The following is a 17,378-nucleotide window of genomic DNA, read 5'->3' as shown; positions in this document are numbered from 1 at the left end:
AGAGGAGGAAAGCCTATTTGCTCCAGAAGCTCCTCAGACTGCCATCTGAGGGGCTCTCTGCATAGGAGAGACCCTGGCCCCAAACAGGGCCACATATCCGTGTAGGCCCAGCGTCCTTAACACAAGGCTTCTGGTGAGACTGACAGCTGAGAGGGAGGGATCATTATTTAAACTGGAGGGAGGAGTATTTGCTGTGGTTTAAATTCAGAGCTGCGGATCTGTTAGGCGCGTGCCCTTGTACCAGAACCGCAGCCCAGAGGTGACCACAGCACCTTCAGGGTAACTGTGTCCAAAGGACCCCACGGACTCCATCATCTGCTCCAAACTTCGCCTCACAGGCAGTGTTCTACCCTGAGGAAGGCCTCAAGCCCACAGCACTGAGGCTGGGCCGCGAATCATTCAACATTTCAGGACGCGACGCCCACCTGCGGAGTATTTCCACCTTCACATAAATGATCTTCAGAACCTTCCATCTTGGTTGATCAGGACTACATTCTGGTCTGATCCACTCCACCTCAAGGGTGTGTAGAAAGATTTCCACCTCCTTAAGCATGAATTTACTCTTCTCCTGAAAGAATCCCTCAGAGGCAATTAAATACCAAATGCAACAGCAGATTCCTTGATCTGGCTTATTAATGGAGGAGATGTAAACACAACTTAGGAAACAGAGTGGTCCTGCAGGCTTGTCAGACACAGAGGATTTCAAGATTCTTTCATCGGGATCAGGTGCTTCACCACAAAGATTGTATGAGTACAACAGTGCTACGTGGTGCAACCGAAACCTCACGACCAATATTACTGATAAAGCATGAAATGATTTAAACAGTGCTTCATTGGTTGTTTCTCTGCTCGAAGAATGTTTGCAAACAATAGTACCAGTGACAAACTCTGAAGCACAAGGGTTAATAGCTTTGCTAAACACATGTCTGCATGATCTTGCCCCAGCCCACCAGCAGCCACCCCTTGCATCATTCTGGCACACTGGTAAAAGGTTGTAATGAGGGTTCGAAGAAACAGATTTGAATGCACACACTCTGTACACTCAGGGGGTCATTCCGACCCCGGCGGGCACTGCCCGCCGGGCGAAAACCACCCAAACACCGCCCTGCGGTCAAATGACCGCGGGGAGCATTCCAACTTTCCCGCTGGGCCGGCGGGCGATCTTCAAAAGATCGCCCGCTGGCCCAGCGGGAAAGCCCCAGCAAAGATTAAACCGGCTCCGAATGGAGCCAGCGGATTTGCTGGGGTGCGACGGGTGCAGTTGCACCCGTCGCGATTTTCAGTGTCTGCCAAGCAGACACTGAAAATCTTAATGGGGCCCTGTTAGGGGGCCCCTGCAGTGCCCATGCCAGTGGCATGGGCACTGCAGGGGCCCCCAGGGGCCCCACGACACCCGTTCCCGCCAGCCTCTTCCTGGCGGTGTAAAGCACCAGGAACAGGCTGGCGGGAAGGGGGTCGGAATCCCCATGGCGGCGCTGCTTGCAGCGCCGCCATGGAGGATTCCCTGGGGCAGGGGAAAACCGGCGGGAAACCGCCGGTTCCCCTTTTCTGACCGTGGCTTTAACGCCGCTGTCAGAATTGCCCCGGAAGCACCGCCAGCCTGTTGGCGGTGCTTCCTCTGCCCTCTGCCCTGGCGGTTAGAAACCGCCAGGGTCAGAATGAGGGCCTGAGTGTCCAGCCTGACCCACTTAAGATACCTTTCCTCGTTCACACCCTCCACCCTTGACATTCCCGCGGTTTCACCTCCCTTGTAGAAGTACCTGACCTTGAATAACCAAGGGAGAGTTTAGTGTCCAACTGTCAGCAGTTTGAAATGTTAGTGACCCATCTGGCGCCAGGGAAAGCGATGAGGGCCTGAGAGGGTTCTGCACTTACTGGAATTCAGGGAACAAGTTAGCTGGTGTCATTCTTTGAAGGATAATGGTGTTTGAGGGTCCTGCACTTCAGTTATTCTTTTTAATCACAGACACTCAGGGAAGGTCATTAAGGGGTGTAAGACTGTCTGGCAGGTGAGATACACTCTCTGAGCCTCAATACACACCACACTGGCTCCTGCTTCCTCTTCCTCCAAGAAGAAAGGGCTTGGTTACTGTAGGACGTTGTGACTAAATAACTTCATAGAACTCTTGTTCCAAAAAACGAGATTCTGTGCTCAAGACAACCCCACATAAAAGCCACCAGCACATTATCAGCAGCTCTCAAAGTACACTGAGTAGGAATTACCCTTCTGCTTGCCTGGTCTCCCCACCCAAGACACATGAAGCACAATCCAGAGCAGTGTGGAAGGGCCTGTGCTGTTACCAGCCATGTGACGCGGTCTCTGGACTTGCAAATAATTAAAGAAAGGAGAGGACCACAGACTTCAATTCTCTCGTTCACACTCCTCCAGCTATAAAGTTCACACAAGAATAAAATGGCATCAACGTATGATGCTCACCTGGGGGTCTGGAAGTGCTGGTACAGGAGGGCTTCATACGCTCCCTTGATGCTGTATGTGGGCGAGGTGACAATCTCAATCACCAGCTCCTTGGCGAATGGTGGCGCAGACAGAAAGGACTGACTTCTCTTCGCCCCCTGGTCCACGGATGGGCGATCACCAGAGAACCTCTGTGAGTGAAAGAGGAAATCCATTCAGAAGGCAGACCTCGCATCATGATCCCTAAGAATCTATGTTTCATGGAGTAAGAGGTCCCAAGGCGCACTCCCTCTCAACAGCAAAACACACCAGACCCAAACATTTCCAAGCTATGAACTCGAATCGATAAAGAACTGCTAGGCTAACAACATGTGGAATTTACCAGCACCAAATGAGCTACTGGCAGATCCCTCACCATCCAGTCAATCCCAGTCTTAAATCCCAGCACATTCACGCAAAGTCTACTGCCCAGCCAGTGTCAGCCGATTCCATCAGGTGGACATAATCTACTGTTGTTAATGTCGATAGCACGACAACCCGGAGACATCAGAAGAGAATCTTTTGTGCACAACACCCAATATAAATATTTATAAAAGCACAAATCTAGGCCCGATGCAACAGAGCACTATACACAGTGCACATAGAATACAACCATGAAAGCAAGAGCACTTTCACAAATGACCAGTGAATCTAACAAGGCAGGAGCTGGTAACTCTAAGTAAATTTGTGACTGAGTAACAAGGCAGGAGCTGGTCACTCTAAGGTAACTTGTGATTGAGCCTAACAAGGCAGGAGCTGGTCACTCTAAGGTAACTTGTGATTGAGCCTAACAAGGCAGAAGCTGGTCACTCTAAGGTAACTTGTGATTGAGCCTAACAAGGCAGAAGCTGGTCACTCTATGGTAACTTGTGATTGCGCCTAACAAGGCAGAAGCAAGCTGGTCACTCTATGGTAACTTGTGATTGAGCCTAACAAGGCAGAAGCTGGTCACTCTAAGGTAACTTGTGATTGAGCCTAACAAGGCAGAAGCTGGTCACTCTATGGTAAACTTGTGGCTGAGCCTAACAAGGCAGAAGCTGGTAACTCTAAGGTAACTTGTGATTGAGCCTAACAAGGCAGGAGATGGTAACTCTAAGTAAACTTGTGACTGAGTCTAACAAGGCAGGAGCTGGTCACTCTAAGGTAAACTTGTGATTGAGCCTAACAAGGCAGGAGATGGTAACTCTAAGGTAAACTTGTGATTGAGCCTAACAAGGCAGGAGATGGTAACTCTAAGGTAAACTAGTGACGGAGTCTAACAAGGCAGGAGCTGGTAACTCTAAGGTAAACTTGTGATTGAGCCTAACAAGGCAGGAGCTGGTAACTTTAAGGTAAACTTGTGGCTGAGCCTAACAAGGCAGGAGATGGTAACTCTAAGGTAAACTTGTGATTGAGCCTAACAAGGCAGGAGATGGTAACTCTATGGTAAACTTGTGGTTGAGCCTACCAAGGCAGGAGCTGGTAACTTTATGGTAGGCTTGTGATTGAGCCTAACAAGGCAGGAGATGGTAACTCTAAGGTAACTTGTGGTTGAGTCGAACAAGGCCGGAGCTGGTAACTCGGAGGTAAACTTGTGGTAGAGAAGGGAATCAAGAAGGGGTCAGGTGAAGATCTGCTGGAAGCTTGCACTCTCAGAGGTAGCGGAGGATTGCCATTCAGTCCTAGGTTCAAGCCACGCAACATGAGGGGCATGGGAACATTTCTGCATTTTATGCACTGGTGATATCCACATGGAGGCAAGGAGACTCCAGATATGCAGTGACTGCTCCACGTTAACAGGATTGCAGGGGGGGGGGGAGGGATAGAACGCCTGGCATTAAATTCTATCCTGAATGGATGACAAGAGTGGTATTTAGAATAAAAGAGCTGGGGGGAGGGGCTGTGGGGCTCCCATCTTCTTTACAAGACTTGAATCCTACAACATCACGTACAGACATCATGTAACTGCATATCCTGTGAGTAAGCCTGTAGTCAGATTTGAGCTCTGTGGATGGTTCAGTCACTTGAAAGATTTGTTGGAAGGTGGGGTGGATATTCACGCAGGAGTCGCCAATCTTTTCTGTAACAAGAGCTACTTCTGTTCAATGAAAATCAAACTGAGCTGCTAATATAATTTGTGTGGTCATAGTGAATATGTCAGACAAGGTTACATTAGAGGCCACACATACAAGATTACCAGCAGTGGCTGACTCTGTGCATTAGGCAAGGTGGCCAACAGTAAGGTGAAAATGGCTTTATTCATTTGGAATCTGCCTCCCAGGTTAACGCATGACAGCCACAGCTGCAATGCCCCTGCCACCATGGGCGTGTGGTTAGTCACCATGGCAGTGCCTTGTGATTTATCCTGCAAATATCAACTTCAAATATAATTGGAAATTCAGATAATGGTCCTCAAACATTAACTAAGCCTCTGAATTCTGACAATACACACATTTTCTTCTCAAATACATGTTTTTCAATTCTGGGATACATACGTCAACTCAATGAGTCAAAAGCTTCTACTTTCGTAGGCTGGTCGGCACAAGCTACTGACAGGCAGCGGGACAGCTACATAGCTAACGAGCGACTTAATGGAGAAGCCCGCTTCTACCCTAAAATTCACTTCGATCTAAGGAATGGTGGTGTGACTGCTGCTGTACCGGACGCTGGTGTAGACTGCACTGGTAGAACTCACAGGCAACTATGTATAAAGCTGTGAAGAACACAAAGGGTCTGAGTGTTCTTGCAGCCGGTGATGTGGGAGAAGGAGTGCAGTGTCTGCCGAGGGGTGGTGGGGTGTCTGCCGAGGAGTGGCATGGTGTCTGCCAAGGAGTGGCGCGATGCCTGCCGAGGGGTGCAGAGTCTGAAGAGGAGGGGTGCGGTGTCTGAAGAGGAGAGGGGCGGTGTCTGAAGAGGATAGGTGAAGTGTCTGGAAAGGAGGGGTGAAGTGTCTGCAGAGGAGTGGGCGGTGTCTGAAGTGGAGGACTGCAATGTATGAAGAGGAGGGCTGCAGTGACTGAAGAGGAGGGCTGCAGTGACTGAAGAGGAGGGCTGCAGTGACTGAAGAGGAGGGGTGCAGTGTCTGCAGAGGAAGGGTGCAAACAGGTGCAGTGTCTGCAGAGGCGGGGCGCGGTGTCTGCAGAGGCGGGGCGCGGTGTCTGCAGAGGCGGGGCGCGGTGTCTGCAGAGGCGGGGCGCGGTGTCTGCAGAGGCGGGGCGCGGTGTCTGCAGAGGAGGGGGCGCAGTGTCTGCAGAGGAGGGGGCGCAGTGTCTGCAGAGGAGGGGGCGCGGTGTCTGCAGAGGAGGGGGTGCGGTGTCTGCAGAGGAGGGGGTGCGGTGTCAGCAGAGGAGGGGTGCGGTGTCTGCAGAGGAGGGGTGCAGCATCTGCAGAGGAGGGGCGCAGCATCTGCAGAGGAGGGGCGCAGCATCTGCAGAGGAGGGGCGCAGCATCTGCAGAGGAGGGGCGCAGCATCTGCAGAGGAGGTGCGCAGCATCTGCAGAGGAGGGGCGTAGTGTCGAGGTGGGACGCAGTGTCTGCAGAGGCGGGGCGCGGTGTCTGCCGAGGAGGGGGTGCAGTGTCTGCAGAGGAGGGGGTGCAGTGTCTGCAGAGGAGGGGGTGCAGTGTCTGCAGAGGAGGGGGTGCAGTGTCAGCAGAGGAGGGGTGCGGCGTCTGCAGAGGAGGGGCGCAGTGTCTGCAGAGGAGGGGCGCAGCATCTGCAGAGGAGGGGCGCAGCATCTGCAGAGGAGGGGTGCAGCATCTGCAGAGGAGGGGTGCAGCATCTGCAGAGGAGGGGCGCAGTGTCGAGGTAGGACGCAGTGTCTGACGAGGAGGGCTGCAGTGTCTGCAACTGGTGCACATCTGACATAGACCATCACTGGGACTCCTTCTTCCAGGGTTGACCTCTTACTGTTCTCATGATAGACTCAGTGAGATCACACTCTGCCGGACCACGGTGAACATACAGATTTCCACACAACTCCCCACATCTGCACTAAATTACTACGTATGTTTCAGCTTCACAAACATAAGGAAGGACATTCACTCAGGCTTGGAGAGCCGCGTCACTACAGGTATCTTGGGCTGAAGGCCCCAAAGGTGTCAAACAGCATTGTTGAGCCTGATGCAGGACGATGGAGACTTTATACTGAATTGTATCTATGGAGAGTCCCATCTGCCCTCAGAGCACAGTGTGTGAGGCAACCGCAGGCCCTGACAGCATAGGGTGTGTGGGGGCCTCACAGCACTGTGTGCTCCCCCCCCTCCATAGGCCATGACAGCACAGGGTGTTTGGGGGTCCTGCAGGCACTGACGGCACAGGGTTTGAGGCCCCTTCAGGCCCTGACAGCACAGGGTATTGGTGGCCCTGGCTGCCATGACAGTACAGGGTATGTGGGGTCCCACAGGCCCAGACAGCACAGGGTGTGTGTGGGCCCCATAGGCCCTGACAGCACAGTGTGCTCCCCCCCCCCTCCATAGGCCCTGACAGCACAGGGTGTTTGGGGGCCCTGCAGGCACTGACAGCACAGGGTTTGAGGCCCTGACAGTACAGGGTATCTGGGGTCCCACATGCCCCGACAGCACAGGGTGTGTGGGGACATTCTAAAGATATAATTCAGTCTACAGTCAGGTGAACGGAAGTCTCTCTCAGAGACTTGAGGTCTGACCAACTCCTGCTGACATACAGCAACATGCAGTGCGAGGCCATGAGCCTATCACACTCTGCAAACATACTAGATGGCTGTGAGGACCACTGAGCTCACACTGGCAGCTATAAAAAGACTGAAGTTCGCAGGATCACTATAAACACTGCTGTCTTCCTGGATTGTGATTTTTGAGACGCCGTCAGCGAGTTGATGTCATATAAAAGTATATATTACATGCTGAACACTGGGGTTCATGGTCCTTTCGCTGTGTAGTGACCAGCCACTGCAACGTATCACCACTAGACCTGTAGGGCTTGGGGAAGTCTCCCCTAAACATTTTTGCCTTCACCTCTCCTATTTTTGGGGATTCCTTTTTTGTTGGCTTTAGGGCAGTGCACTTTATAACTGGTAACCAGTGCTAAAGTGCTTATGCTCACTTCCTAAAAGCTAGTAAAATTGGCCTACTCCTGTTTGGCATATTTAACTTACTTATAAGTCCCTAGTAAAGTGATATACCATATACGCATGGTGGCAATATAAATGCTACTAGTGAGTCTGCAGCACGATTGTGCCACCCAGTTAAGTACACTCTTAATACATGTTTGAAGCCTGCCATTCCAGCCTGTTGGCAGTTTTAACCTCCCTCATTACTTGGCATTAAAAAACCCTTGTCAAGCCTTACACTCCACTTTTATAATATGTCATGCCCAGACAGCCCATAAGGCAGAGTGCAGTGCAATTAAAAAGCTGGATGTTTATGTTTTATATTCCCTAGTAGTGAAAAATGCAAATTATTTTTCACTACTATGAGGCCTACCTTTCCACTATAACATTTAGTTACCTTACTACTTTTAACAAGTGATAACTTTTGATTGGTAGCAGGTTGGAAAATCACGTTTGGCATCTGATAAGTTGTAATTTAAAATCCTCTTTAATGGTAAATTCAGATTCTAAGTCACAATTGAGAAAATGCCACTTTTAGAAAGTTGGCATTTTCCATCCCTAGCCATTTGGTGCCTGCAGCTTGTTCCTGGGTAACATGACTGGAAGGTGGCTTTTGTATATTCCTCCCAGACAGTCACATAGAGGGAATAGGGCTTCATCGAGGACCCTGACCTCCTCGCCCTGTAATTACATGCTGGAGGCTTATATATGACTGAGGATAGGTCCATAGGGGTGTCACCCAAGCAGACATTTCTGTCACCTGTCAGAGGTGTGCTCCTGCAGACAGGACCTCAGACAACAAAGTGGTGCAGCAGCACTGCCATTCCAGTATGATGTGTGGTCCAATGGACTCAAAACAAGAGCACAGGCGAGCTGTTTCGGTGTGACCTGTGCATGTATCTGCACCTATTAAGAGCCTGTGGTAACAGCACCTGTGAACCCCCTGAAACCAGGACCCAGACTTGCCACCTGCACAGGAACAGCCAAAGTCAGGCTAGCATGAAGCTTTTGCCACCCACTAACAGTGGAAGCAACATCAACAGCTCAAAAGGGTACAAAGGGACCATTTGCATCTCAATTGACAATAATACCCACACCACCCAGGACACATGGAACTGTTTCTCATTAGCCTTGAATTCTGATCTGCCCTTTTATCGTGACTTTATACTAGCTAATTATTTTAGACTGTAAAGCTAGGGTTGCCATACTGGTCTCTATCTTATATTGTGGTACCCGAGAGTTCATATTATCGTGGGCGGATGGGCGCATCTTAAACATTCCTGATTTATCTGTACCTTGCCTGTTGGACATTCAACTAAATGACAACTGCCAATAAGAATTCAGCTCGTCAGCTCCTGTTTTCAGAGGCAATAAAGCAACCAAAAACGACTCCAAAAGTGGACAGTACAACATCCTCAGACCCTATGATGCATACCATTGCTACAACAAGTATCAAACTGACTACTATGGTCGATAAAATGTCTTCCTTGACGTCAAAGGTAAAATAAATGCCCCAAGACATCTCTGTATTTCAGCTGTGTAGATTCCATATGTCAGAGGCTAGACAAGGAGGAGTCCACCTATGTGAAACAGTGAAATTGGGAGCGAGACATTGAATGACTGATCCATCAGGTTACTGACCTGGAAGACAGGGCACAACATGACTTTTGAATTTGGACAGTTTTGCAAGCTACGACAGGGGAAGAGGAGATTCTTAGCAACCCCAATAGCCAAACTTCTTCAAATCCCATTCACACACCCACTGGAATTTCAAGCGGCACACCTGGTTTGGTCACATGCAAAGCCCCAAGGAGTGAAGCCACTTTCCATTATCACGTGTGTTTTACACCACCAGACTGGGAGGACAATCCGCCTGGCAGCCAAACGGAGAAAGGGGCTTTATGCATTACAAGGGACATTACGTATCCTTCTGAGCAGATTATTCAGAAGATACCATAACAAATTAAATCTCACTCGCCCTAGCATACATGGTACTAACAATAACGCTCACCATCTGCAGGAAGAACCTCAAGACATGACTCTTCGGATGAGGCCCCTCCCCTCCCTCCAGTGCCTTGAGACCCTCACGGGTGAGTATCCGCGCTTTACAAATACTGATTAACAATGGATGGAAACACAAGAGAATTATTTGAGCCGGTTGAACTGAAGTCTTTCCTAGGTGACTTAGATGAATCAACAGTAGACACAATGGTCGTACAAACTTCGTCCACAGAGCAGAGATGAACCTAAGTGGGCACACCACAGACTTCCTTCGAAGCATTCAAAGGGGACTGGCTCATCCAGATGCAAAACAGATGGTGCTAACGTAGACCAAGTCGCGGAGACAAACCCTGTCCACCACTGAAGCCAGGAACTAGAGCCAGGACTACTGATGGAGGATCTTGATGATGTGAAGTTCTTCTTCCTAAGGGTTAATTATGGTGAATACTCCACTGATTCCCCTTTTGCTGGTACATCTGTTTAGTCTGGTAGCTTTCCAAGCATGGTCGAACACCTAGGCCCCCAGTGCTTGGCTAATGCAATCATATACAGTGGAGAGAACTGTTGCCACATTAAAGGTTTGCCAGATATCTACATATTGCACATTTACTCTCTTCCCCCTCTCCCTCCACCGCTGACTCCCTGGTACATGGGTTACGCGTAGACCATAGACTCAACACTCCCTAATGCCACACCGCTGTACATTACTCTTTGTTGACCCCCTCAGTCAAGTTATAGATCTATTATTTTCCACATACTCTGTATTGGATTTCTTTCTGTGATTGCCTTTTTTTTTATTGCACAGATCGACTTATATCCAGTCAGCTTACACTGTTCTCCCTGCTTCTGGCCTCGATTCCCTCCATAAGATCCTCAAACCCCGGAATGGCCAGAGAAGTGCCAGTTTTTTGCCAAACTCAGAATCATGGATAGAACAATTATCCTTGGTTGATATACGTGTATAACACGGATTAAGTTATATTGTGTGGTGCAGTTTACCAGGTGGACAGTTGACTTAGGGGAAATGCCAGAACTGGAACTTTGCACCAGACCAAATTGTGGACAGATTGGGACATTCTGGTCTCCATAATAGAACAAATAGGAATCTATTTCAGAATCTGTTGAATGATTGTGCGCTGCTCCATGTTTGGTGTTTGTGGCATCCTTAAAAAAAAAAAAAAAGGCGGCTTACCCTATTCTTGCCTGCATGGCACTCATTCCAGAAAGGACTACTACTTACGACAAAGACGACTATTGACGGATACTCAACAGTGCGATATCCTTTAGGGTGGCCTCACTTTCACGTCCCAATGCGCTGAACACCAGATTTATAGCACCCCCCCAACTGCTAGAGGACTTATGAAGGCCACCATAACACCCCCCCAACTGCCAGAGTACCTATGAAGGCCATCCATGGCCTATTGGTATCCACAGGCCAAAGACCCGCTCAGACAACACTTCAGAATGATAATGAAGGATCTATTACATCTACGAGGGTGCTCTGGGATGCTGTAAAACGTCAGTGAGAGGGAAACTAATGCACAATACATCGCACAGACAAATACTGGCAGAGAAAAATCTGACTTATTATGTGACTAACTGTAGGACAGCGGGGGATTCTGCAGTGAGTCTGGCGAGGCTTCCCTTTGCAATACTTTCCAGTTACCCCCAATAAGTCAGTTGGTGTCACACCAATAAATCCCCAGCTCAGTCCTGCTAGTGTGGCACGGAGCAGTCAGGCTTTAATACAGGAACGTGTGTTAAGCATCGCAGAGTACAAACACAGATAATAAGTTTAGCTTAGTTTAGTTTTTAGAACTTATAGAGCGCATGGCGACCCGAAGGCATCCCAGCGCTAAAAGCAACGAAACACGAGTAGGAGGGAGAGTCAATATTAGTTACAGAATAAAAAAGTTTTAAGCTTTTTCCTAAAGAGGCGCTCGGAGGATTCAAAACGGAGCTCCATAGGAAGGGTGTTCCAAAGGTGGGAGGCCTTACTGGAAAAGGAGTTGTTGCCCCAGGCTCTCTTAAAGCGGGAGATGTGTGCATACCTAAGAGAGGAGGAGCGGAGGCTCCTAGAAGGAGTGTGCAGGAAAATACGTTTCCTCAGAGAAATTGGACCTTTGCCATGTAGGGCCCTATGGACAATACAGAGAGATTTAAACTGAATCCTTTCTTTGATGGGGAGCCAGTGGAGGGTGGAGATAGCCAGTTAGGCGGATGCGTATTTTGAGGAGTGAGTAAGAAGCCTGGCAGCTGCATTTTGTACTCTCTGCAGCTTATTTATCACATAAAGAGGGGAACTAAGGAACAAAGAGTTTCCGTAGTCCAAACGAGAAAGAATTAAGGCTTGAATGAGAATTCTTCTGGCTGTAGGAGGGAGAAGGGTGAGAATCTTTCTAAACATGTGCAAGAGACCAAAACAGGTAGAGGAGGTTTTACTGGCTTGGGAATCCATAGTAAGCCGGGGGTCAAGCATCACACCTAGAGTTTTAACCTGGGATTTAGGGGGAGGAAGAGACCTGAAGGCGTCTGAGAGAGAGGGCAGAGGATGAGCGGGGGGACCGTTACCAAGGACCAGGACTTCCGATTTTCCATCGTTAAACTTGAGTTTGGACTCGGTCATCCAATTGGCAATGTCACTCATGCAGCGAGAGAGATTAGTCACTGGCGAATCTCCAGCGCTGGAGAGAGACACCACTAACTGGGTGTCATCTGCATAGGTTACCAGAGACAGATTGTAAGGGGCAATTACTCTTGCTAAAGGTGACAAGTACACGTTAAAGAGAGTAGGGCTGAGAGACGAGCCCTGGGGGACTCCACATGCCAAAGGGAAGAGACCAGAAAAAAAGGTACGGTCCAAAACTTGGAAAGATCTATCTTTAAGGAAGGAGGAAAACCAAGAGAGGGCAGAACCTCCTACTCCTATATCCGATAGTCTCCAACAGAGAAGATCATGATCGACAGTGTCGAACGCTGCGCTTAGGTCAAGCAGGATGATGGCTACGTGAGACCCTAGGTCTAAGAGCTAAGAGTCTAAATTACACGAACTAAAAGAAATCCAACACCAATATATAAAAATAAAGCTGATTTTTTATATAATTTTTAGACACCAAAATGAATGCAATTTCATGAGTATAACTAGAGTTATGGATTTTTAAAGGAAAAATAAATCAGTGCGTTTCACTCTTCCAAAATGATAACATTGAGGTCAACAGGGAAATGTGCTAGTGACAATCGGTCACTTGCAGGTCGAGTCCAGAAGAACCCATTGAAGGTAAAGATGGTTCAGGTCCCAGGGACAGGCTCCGACAGTCAGCTGATTGTCACCTGGCTCCTAGGGCTCGGGTACAGAGTAGTCCTGGCTGTCCCTGGTGCTGAACATGGGAGCCACAGGTGCTGGTTTTGCTGCTTAGACGAAGCTGGTGAGGAAGTGGGTGCAAAAGCTCAGTAATGGGCCCACTGGGGTGTCGGGTTGAAGATGCTGCAGGGTTCCCTCAAGGCACAACACTGAATAAAAGTAGCAGTAGCCCAGCTGGCCACCAACAATCCTTGTTCAAAGCAAGGCCTGCCTTTGGTTACTTCCAACAACTTGGAGTCTGGGGACAAAACAGTAAGCTACCTGAAACTTGCTGGAGGTCAGGACTACGTTTCCCACAATACACTAGACCATTTACTTTTGGGCAGGACCAGTGATTTCTTTTGGTTCCAGGAATGCGATTTGCCTGCGAGCTGCAAGGGAATAGTACCACTAGACCAAGGGAGTTCTGGAGTTGCCTTTGAATTGCAGAGGAGATACTCTTTCCTTTGGAACTGGTCTCTGGTCTAGGACAAGTCACAGACGTGGTTGCGCCAGGTGTAGTTTATTGCGCATTTGCTTTGTGAAGGTCCTGAAGTCATAGACTCGGGTGCCTTCTTTTTTCTTTGTTGCCAGGGACCCCTTAAACCCTAAATTTAGGGGCGTTAGAGGTGTGGGTGCAATTAGCCAATGGGCTACTAGCCTGTGCCGCTAATCCGCCCCTGAGGTGAACATTGTCAGAAGAGTATATTACCATTTCTACCAAGAAGCCTCCTTTGTGTCTTTAAAAAAAAAATAATAATAATAATAAAAAATAAAAAAAGCAGAACCCATGCCCATGTTCGACTGTACAGGCCAGACAGCCCACCCTAGGGGTGTGGCCAGCTTTCTAGGCTACCTGCCCAGGTTGAAAATGTGCCTGAGACAAGGGGTAGCTTCGTTCTCCTCTGGGAGACAGCCTACTTGCATATCAAAGCTTTTGAAGCTCACCGCTCTGATATTCCACTTCACTAGCCATCCTGTCAGGAAGGGAGGTGACACCTCTCGCCCCGCAGGCCTTTGTTTCTGACCCCTGGGAGTGTTCACACCTCCTGGCAGGGGGTCCGATTCCTGTTTTGGTGGCAGCAGCTTCTACACTGTCAACCAGGGCACAGGAAAGACTGAGGCAAACTCTGAGGTAGCCAACAGGGTGCAAGCCACATTAAATCCAACTTGGGGAACAAGTGTGGTTTGATGAGACAAACTGTTTGATACCAAACATGACAGTTTGCATGGGACCATAATGCAGCTGGCAACCTTGGGTTGCCCATGTGCCAGCCCAAATGATCTTCTGGCCACCTGAACACTTTCAGTGGACCTTAACGGAAAGAGGCTACTATAGGGACATATAAGCTTGCCCTTATATGTTCACAAATGTAATGGCTCGGGGGGCCTACCGCAGGGGTGACTGACATATTTAAATAATAGTGCTGTGACCTTGCCACTCATGGTGGGGGCAAAGTCACGTTTGAGTAGCTTGCACTGCTACTGCAATGGCAGGACTGCTGCCATTGTTTTACTTGGGTCACTCAGGGTGGCACAATCAGTGCTTCAGGCTCTGGTGATCCATTTAACTCCCATGCCCTGGGTACCACTTACCAGGGACTTGGGGGGTGGGGTTAAAGTCCTTGCCAACTGGAGTTACCAATTCACACATACCTTGTTTCAGGAAGAAAGCACTGGCACAGAGGGCTGGTTAGCAGACTCCAGTGCACTTTCAGAGTCATGACCATCAGCACTGGAGGAAAAAGAGTTGGGGTGACTAAACAAAAAGGGCACTTTCCTACACCGACTATCTCTGAGGAAAGAGCTAAGCGTAAACAAGCTCCGACTGAACACCTTTGGAGAGTTAGCTCTTAGATTGTGACCGGGAGGAGGAGGGTGGTAGCCTACTGGTGACACAATTACGTGGAGGCCAGTGTGTGGGTCAGGTCCCAAGCAGCCATATGAGGTGGGGATGGACAGCTCAGAATGTACCTTTTAGAGATAGTAAATTGTCTTGTCTCTTACTATTCTGCCTTGTATACCTCCGAATGTACTCTGACAAACCTATCATTGCATTCCAGGAACCTTTGCACCACCCTGAACAGTAGAATGAAGGACAAACCCTCCGTAAAGAGAAAATCACTGAAAAGGGAATAGCTGAGGTTATCCCCACGTTATCTACATGAAGGTCACCGGGAAAGGACGGATTCCCTGGGGAGTTTATAAGCTATTGTTGGTATCTTTACTGCACTGACCGTTCAGGAAAGCAGAATCCTCTGGCACACTTGGGTATCTCCAAAAAGGGCACAATTACTTTCTAACGCAGAGACAATAAAGAGCCCTTGGAATCCTGTAGCTACATCCTTTGTCAACAAATCTCAGGATCCTGCCCAAAATCCTAGTAAACAATCTATGCAAAGTAACCCCCCCACGTATCCGCAACTCAATCAATCAATCAATCAAAGAGACTTATATAGCGCGCTACTCACCGGTGAGGGTCTCAGGCGCTGAAACTCAAGACAGTTTTGTACCGATCTGTTCATCCCACAAACACAAATCTCTTGTGAATGACAAAATACTGGGATGAGGCATTAACCCTTTCACTGGATATGGAACAGGTGTTTAACAAGGCACAGTGCAGGTAATGTTTCTACCCCCTCACCAGAATCTGCCAGGAGAGAATGTCGGGGAAAGGAGTGTCTTCTATTCAATTCTTCTACGGCAGACAGCAATCGCAGAGGCTTTCTGACCGGTACATTCCAGATCGGACACAGTACTTGTGAAGTGGGTCCTTTATCTTCACTCCTTTTCCTGATAGCCTCTGTCAGCATCTATCCAGCACTCTGGTGAGGTTCTGGGTGTCACTACTTTTTGTGGGAGAGATTAAAACCTACAGACTATATAATCAAGTTAGTTAACCCCAAAATGTGCAAACTTGCAGTTAGACAGATCATCGAGGATTGGCTACATGATCAACTGGAGCAAGTGCGAGGCTCTTCGTAGGCCAATACTCCCCACTAGTACTAGTCTGCAGATCCTCAATATGAAATCAGCCCCTAAAAGGCCTTGTTACTTGAGAGTCCATATTAACAGAGGCAACATGACCGGTAGATGACACTCACTCACTGCTGATGGATGGCCCGCACTGAACAAGACACATCTCCTTATGAGTTATGATCAAGAAAATCAAAATTAAAATCGTACCCAGGTTTCACCATCTTTTTGATATATTGCCCTGAGCGTCCAAATATCGGATCACCCAGATCAAAACTGGTATCCTCTTGTATATCTGGACCGGTCACGGGCCTACTGAAAGCCACCAAATTACGTGTAGTCAGAACAGCTGCAGGACTTTGCTTACCACATATGCTATTGTATAGTTTGGCCTTCCACTTGTCACGGAGAAATAACTATACACAATGTAGCTGTTAGGCACGTCGGCCTTAGGGTTCTCTTCCCCAAACTTTTTGCTTGCTTGCCTCTATCTTTTCTGGATTTTTTCTTCTGTTGGCGCAGGACTGTGTGCACTTTACCACTGCTGACCCGGGTTAAAGTGCTTATGCTCACTCCCCTAAACATGGTTTGGTTGGCATAAAACTGATTGGCATATTTACCTTACTTATAGGTTCCTTGTAGAGGGGTATACCATATACCCAGGGCCAGTAAATTAAATGCTACTAGTGGGCCTGTGGTATCTATTTTGTCAGCCACTCAAATATCACTTGAAAACATGTCCTAGGCCTGCCAATGTAACCTGAATGCAGTGTTCCACTGCTATGTTGATTTGGCATTTAGAGCTCCTTGCCAAACCTTAAACTCCCCTTTTATTACATATACGTTTCCCCTAAGGCAGACTCTAGGTATCCCATAGGGCAGGGTGCAAAAAGTTTCAAATTTCTTGGTAGCAGAAAACTGAGGGGCCTGACCTTCCCATGGGATATTATTGGGGATTACATATTACATTTAATAAGCTGTAATTCCTAAGTGAGGAGGTGGAAGTATCATGTTTGATACCCATGGAATTGTAATGATAAATCCCCAAGCCTTTCTGTCTGCAGCCTTCCTTGGGTCTCACAGCTGGGTGAAGCTGACAGACTTTGTGAATTCCCCAGACACAATAGTGGGATTAGCTGAGCCTCAATCGGTCATTAATTGGCAGGATGGTGGGGGGACAGAGCTGAGCACAGCCCCACTTGCACCTGATTAGGTTGTGTCCTGTCTTCTCACAATAGGCTCAACTACCCTGTTGTCACTGCAGCTAGCTTGGAGCCAGGGCAAGGGAGGCAGGAAATTTGAAGAACTTCAAAAAACTTTTAGGAGAAGGGCACTGGGGTATAAAAATAGGGCCCTCAGACCCATTCTTCAATTCACTACTGGACCTGAAGGACTCTCAGAGGACTGCCTGCTGCTGTGGCCTTATGCATTCTGCCAGACTGCTTGGCTGCTTGGGCCCTTCAGAGGCCAGCCTTGCTGTAGAGGCCTGTGGAGGAAAGTACCACCTTGCCTGGCATGTTACCCCCATTTTCACTGTATG

The 17,378-nt window shown here is 48.6% G+C and overlaps 1 protein-coding gene across 1 annotated transcript in view; it reads right to left on the bottom strand.

Annotated features, from left to right (window-relative positions):
- The window catches only part of PEX6 (peroxisomal biogenesis factor 6), a 203,915-nt gene that overhangs the window by 164,232 nt on the left and 22,305 nt on the right, over nt 1-17,378 (bottom strand). The window contains exon 2 of the mRNA XM_069236435.1: nt 2,438-2,607. Coding sequence (XP_069092536.1) covers nt 2,438-2,607 — 170 coding nt within the window. The remainder of the gene's footprint in view (nt 1-2,437; nt 2,608-17,378) is intronic.

The sequence above is a fragment of the Pleurodeles waltl genome, chromosome 5, assembly GCF_031143425.1.
Source record: "Pleurodeles waltl isolate 20211129_DDA chromosome 5, aPleWal1.hap1.20221129, whole genome shotgun sequence".
NCBI classification, from domain to species: Eukaryota; Metazoa; Chordata; class Amphibia; order Caudata; family Salamandridae; genus Pleurodeles; species Pleurodeles waltl.
The sequence above is the reverse complement of the archived record's forward strand: the minus strand, read 5'-3'. Positions and strand labels throughout refer to the sequence as shown.